This window comes from Vicugna pacos, chromosome 7 (genome assembly GCF_048564905.1).
Source record: "Vicugna pacos chromosome 7, VicPac4, whole genome shotgun sequence".
NCBI lineage: Eukaryota > Metazoa > Chordata > Mammalia > Artiodactyla > Camelidae > Vicugna > Vicugna pacos.
The window spans coordinates 83,327,102-83,351,134 of record NC_132993.1 but is presented as its reverse complement, the minus strand read 5'-3'; the positions used below and the strand labels follow the sequence as shown (position 1 = coordinate 83,351,134).

The window sequence follows — 24,033 nt, the reverse complement described above, 5'->3', positions numbered from 1 at the left end:
TATATCTCAATTTACAAAAGGATAAGGATTTAGGTCACTAATGTCGTCAGATGAATACCAGAATTATTACTCAGTTCCTTCTCTGGCTTTTGTGTTGGCCTATTCAGAGCTGCTTTTGTAGAAGAACTAAGACTTAATTCTCAGAAGTTCTTATGTCATAAGGTGCTTGCTTTGTAACTAGTTTAACGGTTGATACAAATACTAGAAAAAGTTTGTCCCACTTTAAATATGTCAAACTTGGCAAGCTACCCCATCTGACTGGTGGAGGAGTGACAGATGGGGCTTGAAAAACACCAATTCGGAGAAGAATCCTGAGAAAAAACAGAGGAAGAGCAGGCCATGCACTGCCCAGACCAACAGTGGCAGTTTATGTGTGCCCATGAAGAGAAAAATAAGATTTTCCATTCCATTTGTGATATGCAAAATGCAAAAAGTACCCCTAACCAAGCACTAGCCAACTACAGGAAACGCAGCGCTGGGACTTTTCTGTGGCATCCGGGGTAAATATGTCCGAACAGTTACGGTTCTCAGAAAATTCTTTCTTACATAAAGATGAGATCTCCATCCCTATAATTTATAATTCTACCCACCACCAAGAGAAGCAATACAGCATAAATTTACTTTCTCTGTCCATGGAGAGCTTTTAATATATCTTAAGATTTTCCTCCTTTACATTAAATATTTAAACTTCTCTATGATTTGTCCCAATGATGTGTAACTTTTTAAAACTTGTTTTTATTTGGGGAGGATTATACTGTATGTACGATTTGCTACCTTCTCAACAATTTTTAAAAATGTATTGTTCTATTTTGTGCTGCTAAAACAAATTATGCTCATTATAGAAAACATGAAAAATACAGAAAAATATAAAGTAAATAAAATCATCCCAAATGCCACTACCAATAACCACTATTAAAACAAACTGCCTTTACATCTATATTTGTTTTAAAGTAATACTATATATATATAGTTATGTAACCTGCACTTAGCATTTATCCATGTATAATGTAACTTTTCTTATGATGATGAGAATCTTTATGACTTTTAGAGCCTGAATAGTATTCTATCAGATGAATATACCGTAATTCACCATTAACCATTCTCTTACTTTTATATACCGAAGTTGCTTGCCATTTTCTGCTCTTACAGCTCTTGTCATGAACACTTCTGCCCAAAAAGCTTTTTACGTATTTCTGTAAAATAAGGTTTACAAAAGATCTGAACTTTTTAACGTTCTCTGATACATATTTTGATTTTCCAAATGGCTAAATTAATGGTGGTGCATTTGGAACCTTCTGATTATTGTGCATCAACATGTCCACTTGAGGTCAAATCCTCTCTTCAATCGCTCTCACTAAATTTATTTAGTTAAAAAAAAAACCGTAGTAAAAAACATGTAACACAAACTTTACCAGAGTAACCATTTTTAACTATACAGGCCAGTGCTGTTAACTATAATTACACTGTTGTGCAAAAGATCTTTGGAATTTTTTCATTTTGCAAAATTCAAACTCTAGACCCAATGAAAAACAACTTCCCATCTTCCCTGCCCCTGACCCCTAGCAATCACCACTCTATTTTGTTTCTATGAATTTGACTATTTTAGATACCTCAGACCGTATTAGTCTCTCTGTACTTGCTTATTTCACTTAGCATAATGTCCTCAAGGATCTTCCAGGTTGTAGCTTGTGATAAGATTTCCTTCTTTCTTAAGACTGAGTAATATTCCATTATAAATATACACCACATTTTCTTTATCTTTCATTTGTCAGTGGACATGAGTTGCTTCCTCTTCTTGACTATTGTGAACAATGTGCCATGAACATGGGTGTGCAAATATCTCTTTCAAATCCTTTCGGTTCTTTTCAGTATATACTTAAAAATGGGACTGCTGGATCATGTGGTAATTCTATCTGTAACTTTTTCAGGAACCTCTATGCTGTTTTTCACAGTGGCTGAACCACTTGATATCTCTGCCAATAGTGCACAAGGGCTCTCATTAATTTCTCCACACCCTCACCAACATTTATTATTTTGTTTTGTTCTGTTTTTTAATAGCTGCCATCCTCATGGGCTTGAGGAGATATCTCAATGTGGTTTTGATATTCACTTCTTTAATCACTAGCGTTAATGAGTATCCTTTCACATGCTCGTTGGCCATCTGTGTATCTTCTTTGGAGAAATATCTATTCAGCTCCTTTGTGCATTTTAAAATCAGGTTATTTATTATTGCTGCTGTTCAGTGGTAAAAGTTCTTTATATATTTTGGATATTAACCCTTATCAGATACATGATTTGCAAACACATTCTCCCATTCTGTAGGCTGCCTTTTCATTGTCAACTGTCTCCTTTGTTATGCAGAAGACTTTTTATTTTAGTGCAAAATCCCACTTGTCCATTTTTGCTTTTGTCGCCTGTGCTTTAAGTTGTCGCATCCAAAAACTCATTGCCAAGGCCAATGTCAAGAAGCTTTTCCCTATGTTTTCTTCTAGGAGTGTTATAGTTTTAGGTCTTATATTCAGGACTTAAATCCACTTCTGAGTTAATATGGTATAAGGTAAAGTTACAACTTCATTCTTTTGCAAGTGGATACCCACCTTTCCCAATGCCATCTGTTAAGGAGACTGTTTCCCCACTGTGTGGTCTTGTTTGTTTCTGCGCTTCCTATTCTATTCCATTGGACTATATGTCTGTGTTTATGCAAGTACCACACTGTTTCCATTACAATAACTTTGTAATATGTTTTGAAATCAGAAAAGGTGAGGCCTCCAACCTACTTCTTTGTTTTTCTTATTCAAGGTTGTGTTGGTCATTCGAGGTCCCTTGAGATTTCATATGAATTTTTTGGATACTTTTTCTATTTCTGTGAAGAAAAAAATACCATTGAGATTTTGATAGGAATTGTATTGAATTTGTAGATAGCTTTGTGCAGTATGTAATTTTAACATCATTAAGTCTTTCAATTCATAAACACAAGATGTCCTTCCATTCATCTGTGTCTTCCTCAGTATCTTTCAGCAATGTTTTACAGTTTTCAGTGTACAAGTCTTTTGCCACCTTGGTTTGGTATATTCCCAAATATTTTATTTTACAAAAAAAACCCACTGTAAATGGGATTGGTTTCTTGATTTCTATCCAGACAACTCATTTTTAGTATATAGAAACACATTGATCTCTATATGCTGATTTTGTATTCTGCAACTTCACTGAATTGATTAGTTCTAACAGGTTTTTTGATAAAGTCTTTAGGGTTATCTATATATAAAAGCGTGTCATCTGCATTTAGAGACAACTTCACCTCTTCCTTTCTGATTTGGATGCCTGGCATTTCTTTTTCTTGCCTAATTGCTCTGGCTCCAACTTCCAGTACTATGTTGAACAGAAGTGGTGAAAATGGGCATCCTTACCTTGTTTGCTGATCCTGGAGGAGAAGCTTTCAATGTTTCACCACTGAGTATGTTAGCTATGGGCTTTTTATATATGGCTTCTATTATGATGGGGTGGTTTCTTTCTATTCCAAGTTGTTGAGTGTTCTTTTTTTTTTTTAATCACAAAAGGGTGTTGAATTTTGCAAACGCTTTTTCTGTGTCAACTGAGATGATCCTGTGGAGTTTGTTCATTCTATTAAAGTGGTATATACACTACATTGATTGGTTTTCATATGTTGACCCATTCTTGCATTCCAGGAAAAAAATCCTACTTGATCATCATGTATAATCCTTTTGATACGCAGTTGAATTTGGTTTGCTAGCATTTTGTTGAGAATTTCTGCATCTATGTTCATTAGGAATATTGGTCTATAGTTTTCTTGTGGTACCTTTGGCTTTGGTATCAGGGTAATGCTAGCCTCATAAAATAAGTTTGGAAGTGTTCTTTTCCATTTAGGGGAAATTTTTGAAGATAATTGGTGTTGATTCTTCTATAAATGTTTGGTAGAATTCTCCAGTGAAGCCATATGGTCCTGGGCTTTTCTAGTCGGGAGGTTTTGATTACTGTTGCAGTCTCCTAGTCACTAGTTACAGGTCTATACAGATTTTTATTTCTTTATGATTCAGTTTGGTATTTTGTCTATTTGTAGGAATTTATCAATTTCTTCTAGGTTATCTAATTGTTAGAGTATAATTGTTCATAGTATTCTCTTATAATCCATTTATTTCTGTGGCATCTGTTGTAATGACTCCTCTTATATTTCTGATTTTATTTGAATCTTCTCTTTTCTTCTTGGTTCAATCCAGCCAAGGGTTTGTCAATTTTGTTTGTATTTTCAAAAACCAACTGTTAGTTTCTTTGATTTTTTTCCTATTGTTTTTCTATTCTCTATTTTATTTATTTCTATTCTAATCTTTATTATTTCCTTTTTTTGCTAACTTGTGATTTAGTTTGGTCTTCTTCTAGTTCCTTGAGATGTAAAGTCAGGTTGCTGACTTGAGATCTTTCTTCTTGTTTAATGTAAGTGTTTACCACTATACACCTCTTTCTTAATACTGCTTTAACTGCATCCCATACATCTTGGGATGTTGTATTTTATTTTTCATTTTCTCAAGATATTTTCTAATTTCCCTGGTGCTTTGTTTCTTTCACCCACTGGCCGTTTTAACAGTGTGTTAAGACTCACGTATTTGTGGGTTTTCCAGTTTTCCTTATGCTGTTGATTTCTAGTTTCATTCCACTGTGTTTGAAGGATACTTGGTATAATGTCAATCTTTTTAAATTGAAGACTTATTGTGGTCTACATGTAGTTTATCCTGGAGAATGACCCATGTGCACTTGAGAAGAATGCATATTCTGTTACTGGATGGTATGTTCTGTGTGTCTGTTAGGTTCAATTGATCTGTATTGTTGTTAAGTCCTCTGTTTTTCATTTTGATCTTGTCTGGTTTCCTAACCTACTAAAAGTGGGGTATTGAAGTCTCCTAATATTGTGTTCCCTCAATCTGTTAATATTTGCTTCATATATCTGGGAGCTATGATGTTAGGTGAACTGACCCTAATGTTTCTCATTATATAATGTTTTTCATCTCTTATGACATTTTTTGACTTAAAGCCTATTTTACTGGATACAAGTATGGCCATCTCTGCCCTCTTTTGGTTACAATTTGCATGGAATATCTTTTTCAGTCCTTTCACTTTTAGTCCATATGTGTCTTTAGATCTAAAGATTCTTGTAGATAACATACAGTTGGATTTTGGTTTTTTTAATCCATTGAGCCGATCTATTTCTTTTGATTGGAGAGTTTAATCCATTTACATTTGAAGTAATTACTGATAGGAAAAGACTTAATGCCATTTTGTTAACTGTTGTCTATATACTCTTACAGCATTTTGTCCTTTTTGTCTTCTCTTACTGTCTTCTTTTTGTTTTGACTTTTTTTTTGTGGTGGGTGACATGCTTTGACACTTTTCTCATTCCTTTTGTGTATCTTCTATCAGTATTTTTATGTAGTTACTATAGGGATTATGTAAGACATCTTAAAGTTATTATAATCTAAACAGACAACTTCAATTGCAAACAAAATTCTATTCCTTTACATTTCTAACAGCCCATTTTATGTTACTCATATCACAAGTTACATCTTTTTATACTATATATCCATTAACATAGATTTATAGTTATTTTTATGCTTTGTCTTTTTAATTCTATATCAGAATTTAAAGTGATTGATGTGCCAACAAAATACCACAGGATTCTATATTTATCTTTATATTTACCTTTACCAGAGAGCCTTTTATTTCATGTTGCTATCTAGCATCCCTTTGTTTCAATCTGAAGGACTCCATTATCAAGGTCTAGTAGTGATTAACTCCCTCTGCTTTTGCTTGTATGACAAAGTCTTAATTTCACCTTCATTTCTGAAGGACAGTTTTGTTGGATATAGTATTCTCGGTTGGCACTTTCAACACTTTGAATATACCATCCTATTCCCTTCTTGCCTGCAAGGTTTTTGCTGAGAATTCTGCTGATGATCTTCTAGGAGCTCCTTTGTGCATAATGAGTCACTTTTCTCAAGATTCTGCCTTTATCTGTGACTTCTGGCAGTGTGATCATTATATGTCTTGGTGTGGCTCTCTGGATTTATTCTACTTGGAGTTCATTGAGTGTCGTGAATTTGTATTCCATTTCTTTCTCCAAATTTAGAATTTTTCAGCCATAATTTCTTCAGATCAGCTCTCTATCCCGTTCTTGCTCTCATCTCCTTCTGTGACTTGCATAATATATACATTCATCTACTTGATGGTGTCCTCTAAGTCCCTTAAGCTTTCTTCATTCTTTTTCCTTTTTGTTCCTTTGACTCAAATTTCAAATGATCCATCTTCAAGTTTGCCAATTCTTTCTTCTGCTTGATCAAATTTGCTGCTGAGCCCTTCTTTGGGAATTTTCCAATTCAGTTATTTTATTCCTCAGCCTCAGAATTCATTTGGTTCTCTTCTATAATTTACATTTCTTTGCTGATAGAATTTACCTTTGTTCATGCACTGTTTTCCTAACTTCATTTGTTTGTCTGTGTTTTCTTTTAGCTGACTGAGCATCTTTGAAACAGTTATTTTGGTAATTCCTAGATCTACATTTCTTTAGGGTTGGTTTCTGGAGATTCATTTCATACCTTTGAGTGGCCTGTGTTTCCCTGCTTCTTTGTATTCCTTGTGATCATTTACAGGGATACCTCGTTTCATCGCACTTTGCTTTACTGCACTGGGCAAATACTGCATTTTTTACAAATTGAAGGTCTGCGACAACCTTTACAATTAGCAAGAAATCTTTGGCGTCTTGTACTCTGTCCACGGACATTTTTACCATGAGAAATATTATACAAAGTTGATGGCCCCAAAGCTCCCAAATCTTGTTCAATAGTCATTCATCCATCTTTTCATTCAATGAGCACCTACTGAAGGCCTACGAAGTTCTAGGCAGTGTTTAGGTTTAGCTGCTGGACTACAGAGAGGAAAGATGGGCTCTGCCCTCCAGCAGAACAGCTCAGTACTAGAGAAAGGCAATCAAGAGTTTTGATAGTGTGATCCGTCTACACTGGTGATGAGGACAAGGTGCTTTCTTTGCTGATTTTCACTGTAACTGTTCACCATACTTTGCTCATACACTGAAGATTTTAAATAGCAAATGTTGAAACAGAGTTTGTGACTTAAACTTCATTTAACTAGCTCCTTTAATCCCTACACATTCTAGTCAGTTCTAGTTGCCTCCATAGAGGGACTTGTCCAATTACTGTAAAAACATAAAAATCTCCGGAGGGCAGCATGGCTCAGAGAAACAAACGTGGACCTCAGAGCCCAAAAAGATCGCAATCAAACCTCCGCCTCCCATTTTGTAGTCATGTTACTTAGCTTTGTGATCAGGCACAAATTTTTTTAACTCTTTAAGCTACGGATTCCCATACATAAACTAGGGGAAATACCTACCTCCAAGGATTTTTAAGGGAATTAAGTAAAATATGAAGTGTTTCGCAGAGTTTCCAAGTTCCTAGCATGTAATAAATATTTAATAAATGGTACTCCTCTTGAGAAACAACCAAGACTACAAAGTATGCACATACAATCAATTATTCTGACCTGGGCATTTTTCCAATAGCAATGTAAATATATGAATAAAACCAAAATAATATGACACTAGCATAGGTGGAAGCTAATTCATATTTTTCCTTAGTCAGAGAAGCTGATAAGTCTTGAACAAAAGTTTGCAAACTCCTACCCATTCCTCTGCCCTCCACACCCCCCATCCCTTATATGTGCCTACAGTATGGTGGGGGTTGGGAGCCCATGGGACCAGTAACATATCTGACATGCGGTTAAGTTTTAAAGGCATAAAGATGGTACCACAGAAATCTCAGAGGCAGAAACTCTTAGGAAGAGGGTCTGTGCTCTGGATGCATGGAACGTACGTCACCTTTCTGCTCAGCCAGCTCCCACAGGTCCTTAGCTGCTGCCCAAGACAGTGTCATAGGATATTCCACAAGGACATGCTTGCCAGCATTAAGGAACTGCCTTTGGGAAAAAGAGAGAAATGCAGAGAAAATGCACTTTAAATAAGCTTCATTTAAGTGCCCTGTGGGACAGAGAACAGAAGGTCATCAATGCACAAAAACCTGCATGGCAATGTGTCATGATGGAATGAGACTGAGAGTCAGGGCTGGAGGGTAAAGCCATACTGTACCTCGCGTCATTTTCTGCTAAGCAGTAAGATAAAGGCTTTCTAGTTATGTGAACATTTGAAGATTCACCCACTCAGCCACCCATGTATTCATGTAGGTACTATTTACCGGTTACTCCGGAGGAGGAATACAGCCATATTAACAGGTAAATTGCCTATGCCCGCATGACAGCTATAAATAAAGACAAGAGCAGCCAGCTCCGCCTGAGGCGGCCTGAAAAGTGGGTCTCAAAGTGGGAACAGGCATCGTCCGGGTGTCGGGGATGAGGATGTCTCACTTTGAGCTGTAAATTTGGGGGCCTGGGTGTTTTATGCGGCTTTGTCCACGGGGACATGGTGTGAATTTCAGCATGGCAGCGGGGCGGGCTATGAGGAGTTGGGGGAGATGATATCATGAAAGTACCTGTGAAGGACCCAGAATGCTGCGCTCTGGAGTTTGGCTTTTAGTCTCTAGATATTCTAGGGAACACCCCTTGATAAGCGTGGGAATGACATGATCACTTTTTTAAGGAAACACACTCTAGTGCCAAAGAAGGTGAAGGGGACCCCAAGAAAGGTGTTTGTGTCCATGCTGAAAGTGGGTGTGGTAAAAGGGGAGCCACTGACTCCCGGGCAAAGGCACGGGGAAGCAGCTGCAATTTAATGTCAGAACCCAAAAGGAGGCTGAGATTCAGGGGGTGGCCGGCACTGCCTTGTTGGCCGCCAGGTCCCACGTGGGGCTCCTCCTTCCTGGCTCAGCCCCACCAACTGCTTCAAGGGCTCCAGGCTTTGCATTCAAAGCTGGAGCAGGGGAACACTTCACTCCTCTTGCTCTATGAACCATAGGATCTCCCCTTTCTGATGTCTCCATTACTTCCTTTCTTCTCTCACGCAAATCCACTTCACATTAAAGGAACCCTCAGAGATATTCTTGGCGATATTTCACGATGTTGAAAGGACAAAGGATAAAATGCTGGAAGCTGACAGGACTACGGCAGTTCTCTAAGGCACAGAAAAGATGTTGGCTCCGTATCTTAAGTTATAAGATGAGAAGGCGGGCACCGTCTAAACTATCCTCAATAAATTTTTTACAAAGAAGTAAAATACTTTCATTCTTAATCTTCCCAATGTTTTAAATTACAGTGTACTAAATAAATATTAGTTCTACCCTATTTTTCATTTTGTTATACATTTACAACCAATAGTGAAGGGTAATATTTTTTTTTTTTTAATGGAGGGACTGGGGATTGAACCCAGGACCACACATGTGCTCTACCACTGAGCTATACCCACCCCTGTGAGGGGTAACATTTTAAAGATAATTTTTTTTTCTTTGAATACCTTTAATTGCACCAATGAGAGAAAAGTCCTAGGATGCATCATGCAAATAAATAATCATTAGTTTCACTGATAAAACTCTTAAAAGACAATTTTTAAAGGTCATGGATCCATTGTAATTTTTTCCCATTGATTATTAAGACTCCCACACCCCCACCCCTGCAAAAATGATAGCCTGCCCGAGCACGTCCATAGTCCTGCACCACCGTGCACAGCCGGGACTGCCTGCCCTGGACGCCCACCTGATGTAGTCCTCGTGGCTGGAGCTCTCACTGCAGATATAAGCCACCTCAACCTCTTGGCTGGAAAGAGCATCTTCCAGAGAAATCTGCTGCACTCCCTCGATGCTCCCCAGCTCTCGTCTATTGGAGCAGAACAGACAAGGGGAACTCAAAGTAGGCAGAACTTCAGCTGAGAATAAGTGAGCACCGTCCTTCTCCCCAGCTCCCAACAATGCCCCAGTGACCAGCTTTTGGAAATGAAGATACGAATTTCCTCCTTCCCATTTGCAGGGCATTTTCCAGCATGGAGTGAGAAACACAGCCTCGGGGGTGAAGCTGGGGACCTGGCATCAAGTGTGACACTGCTGCTAACAGCCTGTTGGACATGGGAGTCTGGATTCCTTCATCTCTAAAACAAAAGAAACTGATCTCCTGTTATCTCATGAGAAGTGGTCTCTGTGGTCAAACACTTGGCCAAGCACCATGACTTCCAAACCTAACGCAAATCCAAGACACTAACACTTTTGAGGGACAAACTGCTCTGTGACTTCCAGCTCCTTCACATACACCACAGCCTTGTGACGGTCACGTGGAAGGGGGGTGTCACTGCCTCCTTTACAGCTGAGCTGACAAAGCCCAGAGAGGCAGTGGGTCCACGACTAACCAGGAGCAGAGGCAGGACAGGAGCCCTGCGCCTTCCGACAAATGCAGATGGAGGAGCCATGTGCACACTGCCCCAGTGCAGGGGTTGGAGCAGAGGGGCAGGCCACCAAGGGGACTGTCACAGAGGAAACGGGGCGGCCAGCAGGAGGCTCCACCCAAACTGCAGCAGCCAGAGGGCATCTGGGGACGTTTGGCCACCAAAGGACATTATTTATGGGTAAGTCTCTTCCTATGGGGACCACCCATCTACGCTGCTCGATCTGACCGATACATGTTGCTTGCCTCCTGTGCGCAAGCGATGTAGGAAAGATGATGGATTAAAGTGGATTAAAGTCCTCAGCTTCCAATGAGCTCAGTCTGGTAGAGGGAGGAAGACATAGTTACACATATACATGTAACAACAACACAAGACTAACAGGAGAAACGCTGTGCCAAGGGTACAGGTGGGAGATTCGAGGAAGGCAAGAACACCCAGTTCAGGGTTTCAGGAAAGGCTTGCTGGGGAGGTGACAGGACTTGGCAGGTAGATCGTGAGGAACAGGGCACGTGAGGTGGGGAACAGCGTGATTAGGGCAGGGGTGCAGGAGAGCAGGGGGGACGAGCTGGCCATCCTCCCACGTGCCGCGGGCAAGTCGGGGGGGCCCACTGCCGCAGTCACGGCAGCCAGCCTGAAGGGGCCCCCCGCCACAGGTAGGATGCAGTAGGAGGAACGGGGCTGGCTAATCGGGATGTCAGGCTCCCATTCGTGCAGCTCCCTTAGAATCTTTCTGGGAGGGGAAGACTGCCCAAAGGGTCTCCTTAGTGCCCCCACATCTACTTTAAATCCTTCAGGCAGGACCAGGTTTTGAGACAGGCAAACTGGAAGAAAGCAGGGCCCGTCAATTAAAATCTGAAAGAACTTCTACATGGACCATCACAATAATGACCTATGCTTTGTAAGTTCTTCGCTGATTTCGCTTAAGCACTAGTAAGCAGAGACATGCCTGAGTTGCTCTCCACATCACCTTGGCCGACACAGGGCCCTCGTCTAGTTCACAACCCCTACTGATAAATGATGTTACGTGGCGTTAGTTTGCTGACTGGTGTGTGTGTGTGTGTGAGGAAGGGGTGGGAGATGGAGGGAGCCGCTGAGGGTGGGGCACGGGTGAAGAAATGCAGTAAGAAGCCTGGTTTTGGCTGAGTTACAGGAGATCAATGAATCCTTGAAAGCGGGGCTCAAAATTATCAAAGGGGGAATGTAGACACAGTGTTTAAAAGATGGGCTTTGGAATCAAATAGACCCGCACGGAAGTCTGCTTCCAGCTGTGTGGCCTAAGGCAAATTACTCACTCTCTCTGGCTCAGCTTCTTTACCTGTAAAGAGGTTGTGAAGTGGGCACGGATCCAAGAGTTGGTCATGCTTGTAAAGCGCAGAGCCCTGCAGGGACGGCTGTCATGGTAACGGGTGAAACACACCTAGAGCCTTCTTTCAGGGCAACCCACGTGGGTTCGCTGGGCCCCCTCCTGTCCCTGTCGAGCCCTGTGCCCATCTTGCCTGCCTCTGCCTTCACTGTCCCCTCAAGGCTGACCCGCTGCACACCGCAGTGGCAGGCCCAGCCCTGTTTAGTCCCCAGACTCGTCTGAACTTGAGATCTTGTGGGGCTGAGCCTGCACGGTTCTCTGGAATGACCCCGGAGCTGGCTGGCTCTCTCCTAGCTCTGGAGAATCGCTGTGCGCCGACGCCTGGCCCATCTCCCTGGGCCTCCTGGGAACGACAAGGCACAGAGCAAACGTGATTCACCTGGACACGAAGCCAATCAGGTTCAGGAAAGCGGAGGAAGCGTGTGGATTCCGCAAGTCCCGGATCCGCACGGAGCCGGCTCTGCCAACGCCGACGACCACCACGCCGAACTTCTTCTCCGGCTGAAACACAAGCGACCAAGGCGGGGTTTAGAAATAAACGGTCCAGGCAAAACAAGAGACGCATCGGCAGGACCAGCCAGGGTCCAGAGAGGCGCGGCGAGAAGCCATCCCAGAGCACAGAAGCAGCCGCAGCCGCAGCATGGAAGGGCGGATAAGACACTCCCTGAGAAGTCAGCTCCCCCAGGACATTCCTACAGCTGCTCTGACCCGTGTCATCCACGGAAGAGGCGCCTTGCATTGGGCTCTCCACTTCTGCCATCTCTCCAGTCACCACAGCGACCCCTTTAAGCCACGCCTGGCCCTAGTCTGGCACCTCTGTCTTTCTAGCATCCCCCCTCCAGTGGATGTGTGACTCTGATGCAGCTGGGAGGCCACAGCTGCTCGGTGAGATGCGGGGAGACACGACACTCGGGCAAAGCAGGAGCTGTCACTCTACTCAGCACCCCCCCATGGCTTTCTGGGTTCTCACCAGTGCAGTGTCACCCCCACCCTACTGAGGCAGCTTACTCATTATTGGGGTACACGGCTGGAGGCAAATAGAATGAAAAATCAAGCCGACTCTTAAAAACCATATGGCAACTCAGTATAGTCCAAATGGATAAAAACCATCTACACATCCCTCAAACGCAGTTCTTGGAGGTTTCCAAGCACGGAAACGGGAATGTCCCTCTCGACGCCCCCTTGCCTTCATCTTTGTCATCTGGGTGTCACCATTAGCCACTGAGGCCGCCCCTCTTCCTGTGTCCACTGCTCGGGTCTTGGCCCAGCAGTTCTCTGCCTCCTGCCTGACGATGTGGTCTCCCTACTTCTGCGCTCACCCTTCCAGTGCGTCATCCACAGGCCTGCAGGAGCAGATGCTTCAGGTGAAAACTAGGTCCCTCTGCTGGTCAAAGACCTCCGTTTTCCCCACTGTTATGGACTGAAGGATGCTCTATGTGGGAACCTTGGCCCCTTATGTGGTGGCATTAGGGGGTGAGGCCTTTGGGAGATAATTAGGATGCGGTGAGGTCATGAGTGGGGGCATGCCTTTCTCAAAGTCACGAGAGAGCTCGCTTCCTCTGTCTGCTCTCCGCCCACGGAGAACACGGTAAATGGCAGTTTCCAGCCCAGACGGGGGGCTCTTAGCAGATCCCAGCTTGATCTCAGACTTCCAGCCTCTGAACTGTGGGAGAGAAACCTCTGCAGTGCTTCATTGCAGCCGCTCAAACTGTAAGACACCAACTAAAGGGGGAAAAAAAATCCAAGCCTGCATTCTTTACCAAACACATGAGGCAGGCCTTCCAGAACTTGGCTCCAGCCTGCTTCCCCAGCACCGCCCTCAGGCCGCCTCCCCCGCTGTGTGACTTTAGGCTCCAGATCTTCCAAACGACTTGAAAGTGTGCAGAACACCCAGGACTGTTTGCTCCCTCTAAGTCTTTGCAAATCCTGTGCACCTTGCCTGGAACAAGCTTCTCCCTGCTGTTCATGAAAGGACGCCTTCCAAGCTTTCAAGACCGGGGCATCTTACACTCTGTGAAGACTTCCCTGATGCTATCAGCTAGGTTTTTTTTTTTTTTTGCATATACTAAAATCCGCCCTTTTTAGTGTACAGTTCTATGAGTTCTGACCAACATACAGTCATATAACTACCACAATCAAGACACCGCTTCCAAAATTACCTGTTCCCTTCTGTGGTCAGCTCCTGCCCACCCCAGGCAACCACTGTTTTTTTTTTTTTTTACCATCCCAAGTTTTGCCTTGTCTAGAACGCCATGTAAATGCAATCACACAAATACGTAGTGTTTAGAGTCAGGCTTCCACTTAACACAATGCATTTTTCACCTATGTTGTACATATCAATAATTTCTTTCTTTTTATTACCGAGTGGTAGTTCATTGTATGCATATACTGGTTTGTTTACCTGTTTGGCAACTGAAGAACATTTCTGATGCTTCCAGTTCAAACGAATTCATAATTCACTCAATTATGAATAAAGCTGCTATAGAGAGTCATGTCCTAGCTTTTGCGTAAGCACAGTTCGCAGTTAACTTGGGTAAGTGCCTGGGTATGAGTTTGCTGGGTCATACGGCAAGTGTAGGCTTAACCTGATGAGAAATTGCCCAACTGTTTTTTTCCAAAGTGTACCTTAGAACAGCAATACTGTTTTGAATTTTTTGATTTTTTTTTTAGTTTTTTTTTTTTGGAGGTGGGGAGTAATTAGTTTATTTACTTATTTATTTGAATGGAGGTACTGGGGATTGAACCCAGGACCTCATGCATGCTAAGCATGCGCTGTACCACTTAAGCTACACCCACCTCCCCACCCAGTTGTCTTCTTACTGAGTTTTTAGAGCTCGTATATATTTCTGACACAATTCATTGCCAGACATGTAATATTCAAACAACTTATCCTAGTCTGTGGTTTGTCTTTTCATTTTTTTTTTAAGAATGACTTTTGAGGAGCCAAAGTTCTTAATTTTGATGCAGTCCAATTTACCAGATTTTTTTCAAGTGAATTATTCTGCTGGCTAATCGAAGGTCACAAAGATTTTCTCCTATATTTTCTTTTAGAAGTTTTATGGTTTAAGGTTCACAGTTTTAGCTTACTTTAGTTTTAGTTACTTTATGGTTAATGTTCTCAGTTAAATTAATTTTTCCATATGGAGTAAGGTATGAATCAAGGTTCTTTAAAAAATTTTTTTTTAAGCAGAGAGGCAGCTTCTGAAATAGGTATGTATTAAATAGGCTGCATCAGCTGTCTACAACCAGGCAGGGTATGCAAGGCCTGTATTTAAATGTACCTGGACTTTAAACCCAGCTCATGTGCCATCTTCTCTGGAAGTCATCAAAGTTCTTCTTCTTCGTCTTCTTTTTTTTTTTGCATACAATATCCAATTGTTTCAACATCATTTATTGGGAAAGACCATCCTTTTTCCATTGAAATGCCTTGGTGCCTTTGTGGAAACTGTCTTGATTACTGTACTTTTACAGTAAGCTTTGAAGTCAGTTACTGTGGGTCCTCCAATTTTTTTCTTTTCCAAAATTCTAGTTCTCCTGCCTGTACATAAACATTTTAGAATCATCTTGTCATCTCTAATAAATAAACAAAATAAACACAAAACTTCCCGCCAGGACTATGAATGGGATAACACTGAACTTATGAATCAGTTTGAAAAAAAAAACCTGACACCTTCACAATAATGAATCTTCTAATCCATGAACATGGTATATCTCCCCATTTATTTAGGTCCCTGATTTCTTTCATTCTATTATTTTCAGGGTATGGATTTTGCACTTACTTTATTAGATTTATACTTTTTAAAAATGATTTTTAGTGGCATTATAAATAAAATTTTTTACTTTCCATTTCCAATTGTTCATTGTGAGCATAGAGACATACAATTGATTTCTATATACTGACTTGGCGTCTTGCAACCTTGTTGAACTCATATTACTTTTAGCAGCTTTTTTGTGGATTCCATTAGATTTCCCACATAAATCACAGTCAGATGTGAACAGAGATGTAAAGTTTTACTTCTTTCTCTCCAATCTGTATGTGTTTTATTAATTTTTTCTTGCCTGATTGCACTAGGTGGGACTCCAGTGTGATTTTGGAGCAGGAGTAGCAAGAATGGACACTCTTGCGCACTTTCTAATCTTAAGGGGACAACATCTGATCTTTCACCGTGAAGAGTGATCGCAGCTGTAGATTTTTGTTTGTAGATACTCCTTATCAGGATATGCATAGTTCTTTTTATTCATATTTTGCTTAGATTTTTAAACTATAAATGGTCTGATTTTGCCAAGTGCCTTTCATTATTCTACTGATGTGATCATGTGTTTTTTTTCCTTCTGCAAGTCTGTTGAGATAGAGACAGCCTTCATTTCTACGATAAACCTCACTTGGTCATGATGTATTATCCTTTTTATATATTGTGGATTCTATTTGCCAAAACCTTATTTAAAATGTTTGCGTCTGTGTTCATCAGAGTTACTGGTCTGTTCTCTTTTCTTGTAATGAAGAATGATTTCCAGTATTTCTGATTTTATAAAAGTACTCCCTTTATACTGCCTGTATAAAACACTTTATAGCACTGTTAATTCCACTAAAGAGCTGCTTTTTCTTTATGGTGCTAATTCTGATTGATGGAATACATCCCCTTAAAATAGGTTTCCTTTATGCAATAAAATTGAGATTATTGGTAAGTTTCTGGCGGGACAAGATGCTACTAGCATAGTTTAGGTAAATAACATTCTTTACTAAAAACTACGAGATCATCCATTTAAAACTCTGAGAATAATTCATAGAAAACAGATAATATATTAAGTTACCCATTGAACAGCTAAGCTACTAACTATAGAAATTTATACAAGAAGCAGCTCTTTAAAGAAATAAGACCCACTAATATATCTGAAATGAATAAAACCTGGAAGACCAAAATCATTACACTATGTTCAGTTAGTCCTTTTTTTTAAAGCATACAATTAGTAATCCATTTGTGCTTACAATATTCATATGTATGAGCTTAAAGGGAAAAACAAAAGCTCTTACATGATAATTAAAAGGTTTTATACACATATACTTTTTAATTGCACTACTGTTTAAAATATTTTCCTAAAGTCAAGCCCTTCTTTCCAGCTGGCAGTTTTCAAGCCTAACTGTTGACCTGGGAGGCTGCCTGGCATTAGGGAGGAAAAGAAGGTGGTGATGAGGTCAAGCTGAAGCCATTAATCCTGGTCTCTGAATAGCACCAGCATCTTCACCTATGCCTTCCCCATCCTCGTCGTCAAGCCCATCATCCATAAAATGACCCACTTCTCCAGGTTCTAGATCGTTCTATGTGTTCCCCATCACTGTTCACTTTGGCACTATTACAGGGAGTCCGCAGCTGACCTCCTTCTTGCCCAACAAGAAATCATCCAACCTGCTGAACGTGAACCAGCAGCACGGCTTTTGTTCCTGTAGGCGGAACTGATGAACGGAAGGAGAGAAATACACAATGCTAAAGAGAAAGACAGCTTTTGAGAACAGGCAGTCCAACCCAGCCAGCCTCAACTGACATCTTTGTTTAGCGTTCTCATTCAGGGGTCAGTTTTCTTGGACCACTAGCTTTGGAGCTGGTGGAGATTATTCTCCAGAAACACATGCCAAATTTAGAGGCTGGGAAGCACTAGGTGGGGCGGGGTTGGCACTGGATGCGGCCTGAGCTGAAATCGCAGCTTGGTGTTGCACATAATATCACGTACTCCCAACCAGCATACAAATGTTTGCCACCACAGCATCCGCCATGGGCTGGGAGCAAGCTACACTGGGAATCCAGCTGGCATAGCTTGTCTGAGAAACCTGTTGTCTACATTTCCTTGTATTATGCGTGGGAACTGACAACTCTGGGGGATCCATTTGTGCCTGTGGAAGGCTACGTTGTCTCAGCCTTTCTGAGGAAGAGCTGGCAGCTCTGGGCAAGATTTCTTGACTGGATGACAGAGTGGCTGATCTCGAATCATTTTGAACTAGAATAGCTGCTGGATGCCAGTGTTCCATGCTTTCCCTGTTGGCACTGGCTTTTGCAGAACTGGGAGCAGTTCATGAAACTCACAAATGATAAGCCATATGAAACTCATCTTGTTTTCTGGTCATATCTTTCAGCTGCAAATGATCAGGAAAGGAGTCTGCCCAAGTACAGCACTCTGATCTTTTATCAGACTTACTATCTCACAGTTTCAGCGAGTCAGCAATCTGATCCTGTCTCTACTCGGTCTTCAGCTCAGGGTCTCACAAAGCTGCAATCAGGAGCTGACCAGGTTACAGTCTCATCCAGAGCTCAGGGTTCTCTTCCAGACTCACGTGGTTGCAGGCAGAATTCAGCTCCTTGTGGTTGGTTGTGGGTTAGAGGCCTCAGCTCCTAGAAGGCACCTGAAGTCTACTGACAAATGCCCTTCTATATAAGCAGCTGACACCATGGCAACCTGCTTCTTCAGTCCAGCAGAATCTCTCTCTGTGGAAAGGTTTTAATTGCAGGTTCAATTTATTGAATAGGTATAGTTAGAATATATGTGTATATACATACAAATACACGTTCAGTTGGCTCATTTCTTTTTTAAAACACTTTGGAAGTTTGAATCTTCCAAAGAATATGCCCATTTCATCTAAATCACTGAATTCGTACCCATAAAGGTATTCATAATATTCTCTTAATATTCTTCTAATATTTGTAGACTCTGTAGTAATATCCTCTCTCTCATTTCTATTATTGGTAACGTATGTCTTCTCTTTTTTTTTCCTGAGCAGCCTAGCTAGAGGTTTATCAATTCGATGACCTCAGAAAAACAGCTTTTGGTTTCACTGCTTTTCTCATTGTTTTTTTCTGTTTCCTATTGAATTGATTTCTGTTCTTACCTTTATTACTTCAAAATTTCTGCTTATTTGTGGTTTAATATGCTGCTGCTGCTTTTTTTTTTTTTTAAGTGGCTGAGGGTGGAAGTTCAGGTTATTGATTTGGAAACTTCCTTCTTTTCAAAAATGGACATTCAATTTCCTATAAATTTCCCTGTAAGTGATGACAGTGCTTTAGCTGCCACCCCACAAACTGTGAGATTCTTGCTTTCATTTTCATTCAGTTATCAACACTCTCTAACTTCCCTGTGATTAATTCTTTGGCCAATGGATTATTAAGAAGTATGTTATTTAGATTCTAAATGTTTACAGATTTTCCAGATATTTTTCTATCATGGGTTTCTAATTTAACTCTGTTGCAGTCAGAGGACATTGTTTAAATAATCTGAATCCTTTAAAAAAATTTTGAACATGTTTTATGATCCAGCATATGGTCTATCTTGGTAAATGGAGCCCACTTAAAGAATGTATATTTGACTCTTATTGAGTGGATTGTTCCACTAGTCTATTAGATCAAGTTGGTAGATAATGTTATTCAAGTCTTCTATATCCTATTTTATCCTTATATCTATATCTTTATTCTATATCCTAGTTTTGTCTACATATTCCATTAATTATTGATAGGTATTGAAATTTCTGAATACAACTGTAGATCTGTCTGTTTCTCTTAACAGTTCTATCAGTTTCTGACTTACATATTTCAAAGCTCTATTGTTAGGTATGTAAATGTTTAGGATGGTTATGTCTTCTTGATTAATTGACCACTTTATCATTCTAAAACGCCCATTTGTATTCCTAGGAGTATTCTCTGCCTTGAAATTTATTTTGTCTGATATTAACAATCCACTCCCAGTTTCCACTGATTTGTGTTAGCATAGAACATTTTTTTCGCATCCCTTTACTTTTAACCAATGTGTGTTTTTCTATCTAAAGTGAATTTCTCCTAGGCAGCATATTGTCAGGTCTGTTTATTCAACCTAACCATCTCTGCCTTTTAGTGAAGTGTTCAGACAATTCACATTGTGATTACTCATATGGCTGGATTTCAATCTACTGTCTTCTTGTTTGTTCTATTTGTCCAATCTGTTCCTTTTCCCTCTCTTTCGGACTTCCCTTAAGATGAATAAAGTATTTCTTACAATTCCATTTTATCTCATTTGTTGGCTAACAGCTGTAACTTTTGTAGCGGTTATATATTTTAAGGCCCTTTATATGACACATATTTTACTTGGCACAGCTTACCTTAAAGTAACATGACACCATTTCACACGTAAGAACCTTATAACAGTATACTTCCATCTTCTCTCTCCCAGACTTTGTACTATTGTTGTTACACAACTTACTTACAAACCCCACAAGAAAAGAGAAACCACTCAACGAGTTCTAAGCATAACATTTTAACACAGGAAATTAGAGGCTTATACATCCACTGCTACCACTGGGGAGCTAAAGCCAGAGATGCTATCTCCCTGCTGTACTGAAGCAAGTGATTTTCAAGAGCTTCCTGGAAGCCGAGATGTCTGAAACATTTGCAGCCTCCCTCAGCCTGCGGCGCAGGAGCAGGTGATTTACAGGAGTCTGCCTGCCTTCTACCGCTAAGCCTTGGCTCACACATCTGCCTGCAACTGCATCCCCTGGATGATAGTCTTTCGTCTGCCTTCCAAATCTCGCGAGAGTGCCTCTAGCTGGCCAACGTCACACAGGAGAGAGAACCCTGGGAAATGTAGTTCCAGGCTTGTCTTCTTTGAGTCCGGGGAGAATGCGGAAGGCAGTGGCCACCATGCCCAACTGACAACAGGCAATTCAGCCCAGTTAATTCCTTCTTGGGTTACAAGTCTAGGTTTTCATTATAATTTTTTGATCGTCTCCGGTGCAAAGAAGCAGTAAGACACTCAACAGAGAAATCTGGACTTTACGGCCAAAACACACGTGTCTGATCGAATGTATGTTTCTTCTTTAACCAAGAGAAGGACACAAGCCATCTCCTTATGAGGCTGAATATGTATGGCATCCCTGAGATGAACTACTGAGTTACTACATTCCAGAAAACAACCAGGAACAGAATTTCTATTAGCTTTGAAAGAGCCACAAGGTTAACAGCTTCATTACCTATAAGAAGCCGAGTTGCTCTTTCCATTTCGATAGTCAACAAAACACGCAAACTGGTATATAAAACCTGGCTTGCGCTGTGTCAGACCGAAAGTGCTTCTGAGTTTCGTTCAGACGACATTCCCCTGCAAAACTGACCCATGGAGACAGGATGAGGGTGGAAATCTTGACATGCTCAGTTGAGTTCCTCTCTGGGAAAGAACTTGAATATTTTTGAGAAAAATGACTGGCTAGACCATTTTACTGGCACCTCTTCATCTCGCACGAGGCTTCATGTTCTGGAAGGAAACTGCGGATCAAAGAGATGAAGGCTTCTGGTTTCCCATTCCACAGGTAAGGGGTCCGCACGTTGCCACGCCATCCTAGCAACCGGAAAACAGCTAAACAGACTGAAACAGTGACTGAAGCTAAATCTAGGGTCCTGAAGAGAGATGAGGATACAAGACTGCAGAGACAGAGAGGCTAATGCAGAGAATAACTTAGTGGAGCAGAGACTTGAGAGCTGCAGGAGGAAAGCCTGAACTGGAACAGATGAGTTGTGGACGCTCCGTATGAACAGCCCTGCGACCCCAAGAGGGCCCCAGGCACAGGAGACCCTCTCCATTTGTGAGACTTACCTCTGGGAGCTCGGCCAGGTTCCCATAGGAAATACTAGAGGAATTTCCCCCTTGTGCCCCCAGAAAGGAGAGGGAAAAAGAGCCACTTTGAGATACACCAGAGCATCGTGTTCTTCCCAACCAGGCCTGCCCTCATGGGAAACTAGTTAACCAGACCCTAACCTGCTGGGGCATTATGAGACCCTAAATGACCTCAGGGAAGGAAATATCCAGCTCCAGCCCCCACTAGTCACACTCTCCCACGTAAGGAGGGAGGAGAAAACTGAGCAAGACTTGTAAAGTTCAAAGTCCAGGGTAACCATGGGGCTTAGAGAGCGCTCCCCTCCCCCACACCTCCCCACCACGTGACCGAAGGCCCATTTACAACAGTTCCTTTTACACAGCACCTCACGTCCAGCTATCAAGAAAAAATGACAAGCCACAGCAAAAGGCAAAAAACACAGCTGAAGAGACAGAGCACGTACCAGAACCAGACATGGCAGGGATGTTGGATTTCCCAGACTGGGAATTTAAAACAACCATGTCTAACATGCTAAGGGTCTATGGGTAAAGCAGACAGCATCCGAGAACGCTGGTACAGTGTAAGCAGAGAGATGAAATCCTGATACAGAACCAAAAAGGGATGCTGGAGATGAGAAACATGGAACAGAAGCGAAGACAACGTTTCATGGGCTTATGACACTTGACACAGCTGAGGAAAGAATCTCTGAGCTTGAGGACACAGCAATGGTAACCCCCAAAACTGAAAAGCAAAGAGAACAGAGACTGGAAAAAAGAGAACAGAGCACCCACGGGCTGTGGGACAACTAAGCTGTAATATACGTGTAATGGGAATACCAGGAGGAGAGGGAAGAAGGAAAAGAACGTAAGTATTTCAAACAAAAATGACTGAAACTTCCCCCCAAATTAATGTGAGACACTGAACACCGATCCAAGAAGTTCAAAGAACACCAGACAGGATAAATGCCAGTCCCCCAAAACAATACTCAGGCATATCATTTTCAAATTCAGAAAATCAAAGATAAAAAGTAACGTCTTGACATCCTGAAGGAAGTCAGAGGCAAAAAACACCTTTCCTTAGAACAAAGAAGTATATCCAGCATCTCAGAAACCATGCACGCAAGAAGAGAATGGAGTGAAATATTGAAAAGGGTTGAGAGAAAAAAAAAATCTACCAACTTAAAATTCTGAACCCTGCAAAATTACCCTTCAAAAATGAAGACGGGACCTAGAGATTATCATCCTAAATGAAGTAAGTCAGAAAAAGATCATAGGCTATCACTTACATGTGGAATCTAAAATACAATACAAATGAACTTACTTATAAAAAAAAACAGAGAAAGATTCCAAATAGGTCAAGAAGAACAAGTGCATGTTTTTCACTCATTTACAAGAATCAAAAAGTTAGACAATGCATTGGCTGGCATGGGAAAATAATCTGTGTTCATATGTTGCAGGGGGGAGAAAAAAGCAGGTAACCTTTGTGGAGAGCAGCTTGGGAATATTTATCATGCAAATACTCTTTGCTTGGGTAAATCCCTTTCTAAAGTGTATACCCAAGTGAAATGACTCATGTTTACTGCAGCCTTGCTTGTAACAGCGGAAGACTAAAAAGAATGGATATGTTGTTAACAGCAGGCTGGTTATGTAATTATGGTGTGCCTCGGAAATGGAATGTTACACAGCCATGAAAAAGAACAAGGAAGTTCCTTGTGTATGAGAAGGGACTGATCTCCAAGATACATTGTGGGGTGAGGAAAGCAAAATACAGACCCGTATAAGTTGTTATAGTCTGCGTTAAAGAAAGGAGGGAGGGGTAGCTGAAAGAAAAAAAATACTTGCTGTATATGTTTAGAATCTCTCTGAAAAGACAGTCAAGAAACCAGTGACACTGGTTGCCAGGGAGCATGAGAACAGAGTATCTGGGAGGGAAGAGGACTTCTCAGGGGAAATCTTTTTTTTTTTTTGCTAAATCCTTAAAAATTTTGAGTCATGTAAATATATGTTATCTAAAGTGCAACCACTCAAAGTGGCTATAAATAAAAATCCCAGGGATGCTCTGAGCACACAGGAACTCTACAGAGCCGTAGGCTTACTCCCAGCTCCCCTCCTGGGGCTCCCGCCACAGTGCTGGGTGTCCTCTGATACCCTCTGCTCCTGACTGTGGCCTGTCCACTGCCCCCAAATCAACCGACTCCACACCTCTCTGGGCTGCATCTGCACCCTCTACTCACCCTTCCAGCCCAACTGTAATCTGGATTTCAGTGCCACTCCTCTCTGCCTCACCACAGGTCATCTAAGGTCTTCTCACTGCCCAGCTCAAGGGCTGTCCCTCATCTGGCCTCTCCTGGACGTCACGCATCTTTGACACTTAAGTGGACCTTCTTTTATTTTTTTTTTAATTAAAATTTTTTTCTTTTTTAAAATTATTTTTGTCCAGGGAGAAAGTAATTAGGTATATTTATTTTATTATTATTATTATTATTATTATTTAGAGGAGGTACTGGGGATTGAACGCAGGACCTCATACATGCTAAGCATGCGCTCTACCACCTGAGCTATACCCTCCCCCCTTCTTGAAACTCACTCCTTCTTCATCTTCTCTCACCTCTAGTGAGGTTTCCTTTTCCCAATCACCACTGTCCTTTTTTATCCTGTGCCTCCTTGTGGA

The 24,033-nt window shown here is 41.3% G+C and overlaps 1 protein-coding gene across 2 annotated transcripts in view; it reads right to left on the bottom strand.

Moving 5' to 3' along the window:
- The window catches only part of BLVRA (biliverdin reductase A), a 51,387-nt gene that overhangs the window by 10,241 nt on the left and 17,113 nt on the right, over positions 1-24,033 (bottom strand). For both annotated transcript variants that reach the window (XM_072965265.1, XM_015250299.3), the window contains exons 3-5: positions 12,142-12,263; positions 9,721-9,840; positions 7,898-7,995 (exon numbers count right to left, since the gene is read on the bottom strand). In XM_072965265.1, coding sequence (XP_072821366.1) covers positions 7,898-7,995; positions 9,721-9,840; positions 12,142-12,263 — 340 coding nt within the window. The remainder of the gene's footprint in view (positions 1-7,897; positions 7,996-9,720; positions 9,841-12,141; positions 12,264-24,033) is intronic.